The sequence below is a fragment of the Gadus macrocephalus genome, chromosome 11 (assembly GCF_031168955.1).
Source record: "Gadus macrocephalus chromosome 11, ASM3116895v1".
NCBI classification, from domain to species: Eukaryota; Metazoa; Chordata; class Actinopteri; order Gadiformes; family Gadidae; genus Gadus; species Gadus macrocephalus.
Genome location: NC_082392.1, coordinates 21,207,687 through 21,217,476, shown reverse-complemented (window position 1 = coordinate 21,217,476; position 9,790 = coordinate 21,207,687). Strand labels below are relative to the sequence as shown.

The following is a 9,790-nucleotide window of genomic DNA, read 5'->3' as shown; positions in this document are numbered from 1 at the left end:
TGGGATAATATTTACTCAGCAGTAGGCTCCATTTATAGACGGCCTCTGACGCTGGAACCGACACGCAAAAGAGGACTGATTCGTTGTGATCTTGTTTAATAAAAACGACAACTCATCCGGTCGTAGGCTGTATGGCAACCATGTGAGTAGTAGTAGTAGTAGTAGGGACATGAACCTGTGTTCTGGTTCCGCACGGATGGCACAGACGTCCGCTTCCTCAAACGCAATGGTCGCACAACTAAAATGCAACAAGTGAACTAGGACACCTTTGAAAGTAAGTACGTTTTGTATGCAAGTGAACCAGTCTCTTGTGGTGAAATTCTGTTAAATTTGCCAATGTACTCCTGTTTGTTTGTGTGTGTGTGGGTTAGAGACTGACTGACATAACGTAACATAACCTGCAGATGCAGGGTAACGTAGACGCTGCAGGAGCAGGAGTCTTGGATGATAACATGGCAGAAGGAGATCTGGGGGACGGTATGGACATACGTCTGGCGGCCCTCGACATCCAGACCAACGGGCCCCAGCAGCCTGTGACACCCCGCGGAACGGAGCTCCACCGAGACAGCACAGTGAGCGACACGGGCTTCTCTCTGACATCGTACGGCATGCCGAATACGTCGTTGAAAACAAGATCAGGTATATTTTGACACCAGAATCATTAGCATTCATCTTTTGGAGAGTCGCATGTGTACTTAGAGGTCCCATGCTACTTTATGAATGCTTTAATATGGAGTTTTCGAGCGCGCGTTGCGCGCGCTCAACCTCTATTGTAATTAACAGGGGTAATTGTTCAATGGAAAGTGTACTATGCATGTAAATCAATTATTAAATAGCTTTGACTGTTATTCAGGGCTGATAAGTGCATTGACATTTTAAAATGCAAGGCAACTACTATAGGTTAGTTGAAAATAATAATCATTATGAGATTAAACATCTCTTCCACTGTCCTCGCCAACACAGGCAGTAGTAGCCTACAGTCACATATGGCATACACACAAAACATAAGAAAAAATATAACCGCAAGCGGAGATTAACGGGATACGAGCAAAATTAAAAGTCAAGAACACACAAATGGAAGATACATAAATATGACAAATAATTATGAAGGAAAGATGTTGATGAAGATGTTCCACTTAATGCAATACTGTGCCTCGGCTTTCAGGTGAGCTGCAAAGCAATGGCCGAATGTCATGTTCAACATGCTATAATCGGGATTTTTACTCTCAACCTAAGATCACCTGTATGTCGAACAGCGTAATGATCGTAATTTAAAAAGAAAGAAAATAGTGAAACATTACTATCATGTGATGAATATGTTTAAATGTGTTGGATGGCAGAGAGAAAGAAAAAGTTATAGTTTGACAATGTCAATGGATTGAATCAAGTGTTAATACACAGTGTTATGTATTTTCCTGATTCTCTAGTTAAACAGGGGGGATGGTTTGATGTGTAAATGGAACTAGTTGCGGAGTGATACGTCACTACATGAGCAGCGTAGGAATACTGGTGTTGGTTCATGAACCTAACCTGAAGTAAAGATACGTTGAATCTTATCCTCAAGTGTTGGCACGATACAATATATATCATACTGTGTTATCTCTGATCTATTCTATGTTCTACCAGGGTCCCTGGTGGACCTTTCAAAAGAAGAGCTAAGAGAGCGACTGCAGGAGGCAACTGAGGTAGGACAATGCAGAAATAAACATTTCCATCTTCTCTCAAAGCTTTTGAATGATACACTCGCTTAGGATCTGGCCCCATACCTCACTGCAAGCATTACAATACACACTTCTTCTGGTCCTGTCTGTGTCTGGAGACACTGGAGGTTCTACGCTGTGAGCTGGAGGTGACACACCGCTACCTGGAGGGGAAATACGAGGCATTGAAGATCCTACAAGGAAAGGTTCTCTCTCTCTTTCACACACACACACACACACACACACACACACACACACACACACACACACACACACACACACACACACACACACACACACACACACACACACACACACACACACAGTCACACACAGACACACACAGACACACACAGACACACACACACACACACAGACACACAGACACACAGACACACACACAGAGACACACAGACAATAGACACACACCACAAATTAGGGATCGACCGATATATCGGTCGGCCGATATTATCGGCCGATATTCGCGTTTTTTACGTGTATCGGTATCGGCCGATACGCGGCTGATTTTCGCCGATATTTTTATTTTTTATTTTTAATTTTTTTTACTTGTTCTACCTCACCTGTTTTTAATATTTGTTAAATATTGTTCATCTACTTGTTCTTACTTGTTCTACTTCACCTGTTTTTACTATTTGTTAAGTATTGTTTTTTTTAATTGAAGTTCAATAAATTTTCCTTTAAAAAATAAATAAATAAATAAACAAATCGGCTCAAGAAAATCGGTATCGGCGTATCGGCTAAGGCTGATGAAAAAATATCGGTATCGTATCGGCCCTAAAAAATCGGTATCGGTCGATCCCTACCACAAATATATCTTAACTGTTCCAGTTGTATGTTATTTAGATTCTGTGTAGTAAATGCATGATATAATACCAACAGTGTAGTCTACAGAAGGACCTGAGGGGCAGCATGGGGCTCAGGAGGTAGAGTGGGTTAGCTGGTAACAGGAAGGTTGCTGGTTCGATCCTCTAGCTCCCCCATGCTCCTCCCTCGAGTGTCGAGGTGTCCCTGAGCACGACACCTCACCCTGACTGCTCCCGACGAGCTGGCTGTCGCCCTGCCTGGTTGACTCTGCCGTCGGTGTGTAAATGTGTGCATGAATAAGTGAATGTTAGGCAGTATTGTAAAGCACTTTAAGTGGCCACTGGTTAGAAAAGCGCTGTGGAAATGCAGTCCATCTACCATTTTTGATGTCATGCAATCTGAACAGCTTTAACACATATTTGTCCTACTTATGGAACTGGGTCATTTTGGAACATGAATCAGTATGTTTTTCACATAGTTTATTTTATTACACTTTGCAATCACATTAGTGTGCTGTTGCAATGCATTTACACTATCTAACAACATGTGAACTGTACTTCATATAAAATAACCTTATCAAACAGCATGTAGCCTGAGTATACAGTGTGGTTCAGATGGGGGGGATAACAATAGCTGAAAAGCAAGTTTCATAGGGTAGAGTTAGGCGTACGTTCTATAACATCATGAGGGCCACCTCTGCAACATCTGGTCCCCTGGGGGGTGGGGTGGCAGGAGATGAGGAGCACATTAAGTTAATTGGGGCCACACCTGTTGACTGACGGCTCCTCTGCTATTCCAGCAGAGGACAAGCCTCTAACTGTCTCACCCTATGGTCTCTCTAAACAAGGGTGACTGTTGGGTTCTCTCTCTCTGCCTCTCTCTGTCTCTGTGTCAGTCCATTCAGCAATGCAAACCACTGATACTACAGACTCGCAGCTCATTCTGACAATTAGATATTTTATGTTATTGGCCTGTGTATAAAATGTAGCACTGTTTTTTTTTGTGTGTGTGTTATATCACATGTTGTATTCAATGAGACCAACCAATAAGCCGGGTTCTATCCTATGTCAAGTACTGCTGCTACAGGTAGTAACATGCCTTATTACATCTGTATTAACAGCTTAATCAGGAACATTTAAACTGCTTCAATTTTTTTAGTTTAGTTTTTTCAGTCACCATGATGCCAGTCACAGTACAGCTGTGGTTAATAAGACATTTGCTATTTTATGACATATTTTTATTTATTATTATTTATTATTTTTATTTTTACTTGATGCAAATCCGAACATTATGTCCTATGACCTAATACCAGGGTGTGCTGTCCTTTATGACAGACGATCCTGGAGAAAGCCACCAGCCACACCAAGAGCCTGCTGCAGAAGAGTGAGGAGCGGGCCAGGGCCCTGGAGAAGGTACATGGGTCTCTGTTGCTCCTATAGCTTCAGGGGGTTCTAATGTTTACCTTTCCTTGTTGTTAAGGACAGTTCTCTTGGACCCCCTTGTCGACCAACAGCCTAAGATGGCTGTTGGTAAACAGTGTTTTCCATGCATGTCTCGTATCCCTTATGCTTGTATTCCGTTGCCTGTACTCGTTTCTTCAGGTGTTTTAATGATGTCTGCTTCCTCTGTGTTATTTGTATTCTTAACTCATCACCCACTTTCCCTCTACCAACTCCTGTAATTTGCCAGTCAGCCGTTGTAAATAGGAATGTCTGCAACTTAAATGAGCAAATCCTCTTTTCTGTGTAGGAGGTGAATGGCTTACAGTGGGAGATAACGTCCAATCAAGTGCAGATGAAGAAATGTGAACAGTCATGGGAGCAGAAGTTCAACAGGTTGGATTGTTACTTCATACACATTTTCATATGCATTTTATTCATTTATATTTATTTTTCAACAGAAACTTTACAACAATGGCATCAATAGCATCTTCACTGATCCCCCTCTTGAATTTTTTTCACTGTTTCCAGAATGAACAGTGAAAACCAGGCACTGACCAGTAGTATGGAGGAAAGGCTGAAGGAGAGCCGAGAGCTGAAGGCTGAAAACACAGGTGCCTGCATCTTCTGTGTTCACACATTCCTTGGTGTGTGTGTGAGTGTTTGGGTGCGTGTGTGTGTGTGTGTGTGTGTGTTTGCACGCTTTTTGATCTTAACTCGAGATCATTCGCCTCGAACAACGTTGTGTTTATGCAGTCGCCTTACCAGACTGATAGCTGGTACCGCATATGTTCTATACAATCACACACCCCCGATTAATTGGTGAGTGTGCAAAACAATGTGAAACTGACATGGTATCCTTTTGAAAAAGGGTTGAGTCAACAGTGCATGGAGCTTCTCTCCATGCTGAGCGTTAGAGAGCAGAAGGCCTACGAAAGCACCAAGCCTCCGTGTGGCCATGGGAGAGATGGCACCCTCCTTGAGGTGAGTTTGAAGAGACTTTTTATCGCAGCATTTTCTTCCACATCTTGCAGTTGAGCAATTCTTTTGCTTATCAAAAGCATGCATGTTATACGATCTAAATGAAATCAATGAAAGTGTATAGAATAAAACGGTCTACATCGTTATATGATAACTTGTATGTTTCGAAAACAAATAATAGTGGTGAGGTGGCAAATGGTTCTCCTCAGCCAGGGATAAGGCAGTAACAAGAGCCTGGCCAAAGAAACAAGCAGCAATGTCTGAAAGGTGTGATCGCTCTGTTAAAAGACCACTCCACTAGGGGAGATAGGTTGGATGGTAACGTTCACTGAAAACAACCTGTTTTGAGGATAGGATACGTCCAGGGCTGGATATAAATGGTAAATGGGTTGCTTTTACAAAGCGCTTTTCTAACCACTGGCCACTCAAAGCTCTTTATAATATTGCCTGACATTAACCCATTCAAACACATTCACACACCGACCACGCAGAGCGACAGCCAGCTCTTCGGGAGCAGATAGGGTGAGATGTCTTGCTCAGGGACACTTCGACACTTAGCTAGGATAGGAGGAGCCGGGGATCGAACTAGCAACCTTCGGGTTACCAGTCAACCCGCTCTACCTCCTGAGCCACATGCCCAAATATATATCATATCACAGATATCAAACTACGGATAATGTATTTACCAGAATTGTTTTACCATACCCTTCAGAATGGTTGCTCTGAAGCCAATTTAACGTTAACTACAAAGTTGTGCACAGTGTCGAATTCAGGCCGACTGGCTCTGAGGAAGTGGACGTAGGACGATGGCTCATTATAGAGGGCCGACTCCGACAGACCTCTGTTGACCACCTCTCTCCCCTTGGTTGTTGTTTGATCCAGTTGGCGGTGCTAGGGGCCTGCCGCTGTCCCGGGGTCATGGAGTCCTGTCCTTGTGCCAAGACCGCTGCTGCTAGCAGGACACAACTCCTGCAGCTCAGACAGGAGGTCTCTATCTGCTGCTGTTCAATACTACAGTGAACTGCGCTCAATCAGCTCTCAAATGTATTGTCTTTGTATATTACAGGTTTTTTTTATTGACCATTTGTGTGTGTGTGTGTGTGTGTGTGTGTGTGTGTGTGTGTGTGTGTGTGTGTGTGTGTGTGTGTGTGTGTGTGTGTGTGTGTGTGTGTGTGTGTGTGTGTGTGTGTGTGCAGCTGGACCTCCTGGTGAGGAGCAGGGAGGAGGCCCTCCTGATGGCGGATGCTTTCCGCATCGCTTTTGAACAGCAACTGAGGAAGCGGAGCGACTGCCTCCTGCTTCAGGCCGAGGCGCACACGCCCAAGGCCCACCCTAGGGAGACACAGGGCAAGTCCCACCCTAGGGAGACACAGGGCAGGTCCCACGTCTCTGCTCGTCTCTCTTAGATCACCTAACCCCTAGCTGTGTTCTTTATTTTTTTTGTCGTCTGTACACAGGGCCTCATTAAAAAAGAGTCCCGGGACTCAATTGAGCTCTGTGGTTAAACAAAGTTTATGTATATGATTAGACGTTAGTTTGTCAGTTTCAAAAGGGCACCATTTTTGTTTTTTCAGATCCAGAATAATATTTGCTATTCAAAACAATTGGCAAAATATCGATATAATGCTAATTATACCGAGCAATACCCTGAATGGGACATCTCTGCTCCCTGTAATATAAGACTTCTGCTTCATGCACAAAAAATGGTGTTAATGGTGTACTTAACTAAGACTTGTGGCGCTTTTCTCTTCAAGGTGCAAACAGAACTCTGGTTGGTGTGGCTCAAAGACTAAGAGCCATTCTTCCCTCGGGCCTGGAAGCCAAAGCATCACTTGAACACACCGATACCCTGCAAAAACTCCTGGACTTGGTCAGTCTCACTTAACCACATGTAGCCTTATACCTAAACTCAGTCATCTCTTACCCAATACACATAGCATGCTCCTCTCATCAGATGCGCAGTAAGCCCTGTGTTATGCTCTATGCTCCACTACAGCTGAATGACAAGGAGGAGGCTCTTGCTCACCAGAGGAAGGTGAGCCACATGTTGGCCCACAACGCGAAAGAGCTGCAGAAACAGTTACCTGTTGAAGCTACGTGGCCATTAGACTCGCAGACCGAACCATTGTAACTCTTCCCCCCAGTCCTTGAGGAAGTCACAGTTCAAGACAAGCTCACTGCTAAGTCCATCAGGTTCAAAGAATAAGCGATACCAGTTACATAACTCTACTGTTCCTCCAAAGGGAACGCAAGACACTCCGAACCCAAAAGAGGTGTCATTAGACGGTGCAGCCCACTAAGATCCCGACCGGAGAACCCCCAGCCAGAAAGACTCCCAAAGGAGAACCCCCAGAGACAAAGACCCCCACAGGAGAACCAGCTAACACAAAGACCCTCACAGGAGAACCACCAGACCCAAAGACCCCCACAGGGGAACCATCATACCCAACGACCCCCACAGGAGAACTACCAGACACACGGACTCCGCCAGACCAGCCACCAGAGCCCGAAGAGCCACTTGATTCCAAGAACCTGCCAGATGAACTAGCAGGAACCAATACCCTTTTAATGCAACCACCAGACATTGAGGGACCACCAGATGCCAACACTCAGTTACCAGAATCAAGGGAAACCAGCAGCCACAAGATCTACCTGACACCAAGACCCTGAGGACTATTAGATGTGAAAACCCATCCACAAGAACCACCACACACACCAAGAGCCATCCATGGGGTCCACCAGACACCAACACCCATCCATAGGGTCCACCAGACACCAATATACCCATCCATGGGGTCCACCAGACACCAACACCCATCCATAGGGTCCACCAGACACCAACACCCATCCATAGGGTCCACCAGACACCAATATACCCATCCATGGGGTCCACCAGACACCAACACCCATCCATAGGGTCCACCAGACACCAACACCCATCCATAGGGTCCACCAGACACCAACACCCATCCATAGGGTCCACCAGACACCAACACCCATCCATAGGGTCCACCAGACACCAATATACCCATCCATGGGGTCCACCAGACACCAATATACCCATCCATGGGGTCCACCAGACACCAATACCCATTCATAGGGTCCAGCAGATTTTAAATACCTGTCCTTGGTAACTACCAGATGCCAGGACCCAGCCACCAGGACCACACGATACCCTACACCAACACAAACAATCATGGCACAAACCAGACCAAAAATCTTAGGCCATAGGAAGGATATATGGTAATTCAATAATAATAATAAAGGCATTGATCATTCAATGGCTTGTTTTCATTTATAACCCCTATATTACCGGTGCCCATTGAGACCAGGGTTTTTTGTTGTTTTGTTATAGTGCTCTGGGAACAGCGTAGCAATCCGTTTTGCCATGGTTACAATACGTCAATTATAAATATCTGTATCTCTGTACTGTATCTTCCATTAGTCTCTGGACGACATCGGGAGCTTATCAGGGTGACACTTTGAGAAGGGTTAACAGTCTTCTTTTTAAATTAAACTAATTGTTACTAATATAATGTAAATGTTATTACTTTAGCATGAATACTAATCTCTTGTTATTCACGATTTGTATATTTATTGGAGATCTGATTTGATGATTGCGGAGTAGTTATAACTTTATGCGATTCTTAAGATAGAAGTGTAAGAGTTAAATTGAGGTTAAATGTATTCATCGTCTTAATCAAATATTTGCATTGAGTAAAGTCAACAGCACTGAAACAAAAGACATCCTGTAAAACAGGATTCGGTGCTTCTGACTATGTAATTTGATTAATTGCCACACACTACTATGAATGAGCAGAATGAAATGTGTGCCTGACATGATAATGTTTCATGCAAAAATGTCACAATGTTGTAAAAACAACAACTATACTAGCTTCTCATTCATACACCAGGGGGCAGTGTGGGTAAACAAACGCAGCACTACCGTCCATGTAGTGGTGTTTATTGAATTTGTATGTTTCTCATGACCAATTCAAAGTAAGCATGTGTATAAACATGTGCTCCAAATAATATCAAGAGGTTCATAAATACAACTAATACATTCTGTATTAACTATTTACAGAACTACCTATTTAAACTTCATTCTAAACCTAAAGAATAATTTTAAATATTAAACAACTGTAGGCCTATTTAAAAAAAGCGTGATTTCGTTTTGAAACTGTAAATTATAATCCTCATGTTTTCCAAAAGCCATTAGTAGGCACATGTTTGTACTACAAATTAGCAAGAAGAGTTGTGCCGCGAAAAATGTGCTTTAAAAAAGCCTTGCCGTTTTTACTAGTTTTTGGGATTCTAAATATTTGTATATTAAGATGTTCTCAGGGGAGTCAAACAATACAATATGTTTGATAAGGGGATGGACAATATAACCATGATGGTCTGGCAAATGCATGTTAGATATTGTCAGTGATATCGGTAGACTTTCTGTAGGCTAAATAATTCTGTAAATTATGTTTTCTTTCTTGCTGATAGGACTAGCTCATCCATCCTGCAGTGATTCAATCTTTCCACTACACATGCTGCGAGTGCGTGGAATTCAAGAGTGCTACGTGCGTCTCGTCTGTCTTGACTACATTGGGATGAAATTGGTAATTTCTTTGGAGAACAGCAACACAATCCAATAATAGAGAGACACCGCTGAACAACACACTGTGTGATGTCTGAAACGAGGTGAATAGTAGCACTTAAAATAGTTATCAAGTCAAGTAATAAGAAAATGTGTGGTGGTTTGGTGGGAGCACTCTGGACACAAATGACTGGCTCTCCTAATGAAGCTGGTGGTCACTCTGAGCAATAACATGGATTTGAATCTCCATTAGCATA

The 9,790-nt window shown here is 43.4% G+C and overlaps 1 protein-coding gene across 4 annotated transcripts; it reads left to right on the top strand.

Moving 5' to 3' along the window:
* Positions 1 to 5: 5 nt before the first annotated feature.
* Positions 6 to 8,721, top strand: ccdc125 (coiled-coil domain containing 125). Of its 4 annotated transcripts, none has more exons than XM_060065711.1 (12): positions 6 to 274; positions 372 to 639; positions 1,627 to 1,685; positions 1,820 to 1,906; positions 3,860 to 3,937; positions 4,275 to 4,360; positions 4,496 to 4,578; positions 4,836 to 4,948; positions 5,828 to 5,932; positions 6,142 to 6,319; positions 6,700 to 6,815; positions 6,942 to 8,721. In XM_060065711.1, the coding sequence occupies exons 2-12, from the start codon at positions 405 to 407 to the stop codon at positions 7,074 to 7,076; spliced, it is 1,275 nt and encodes a 424-aa protein (XP_059921694.1). In that variant the 5' UTR covers positions 6 to 274; positions 372 to 404; the 3' UTR covers positions 7,077 to 8,721. The 4 variants fall into 4 exon arrangements, with proteins under 4 accessions (XP_059921694.1, XP_059921693.1, XP_059921692.1 ...); XM_060065710.1 differs by having other exon boundaries at positions 6 to 278; positions 405 to 639; XM_060065709.1 differs by having other exon boundaries at positions 8 to 274; positions 405 to 639.
* The last annotated feature ends 1,069 nt before the right edge of the window (positions 8,722 to 9,790 follow it).

Excerpts from the sequence above, each read along its gene's own strand:
- ccdc125 (XM_060065711.1), top strand. The coding sequence starts at position 405 with ATGCAGGGTAACGTAGACGCTGCAGGAGCAGGAGTCTTGGATGATAAC. Across the intron at positions 1,686-1,819 it reads GACTGCAGGAGGCAACTGAG|ACACTGGAGGTTCTACGCTG; the intron begins GTAGGACAATGC and ends CTGTGTCTGGAG. Across the intron at positions 5,933-6,141 it reads TCCTGCAGCTCAGACAGGAG|CTGGACCTCCTGGTGAGGAG; the intron begins GTCTCTATCTGC and ends GTGTGTGTGCAG.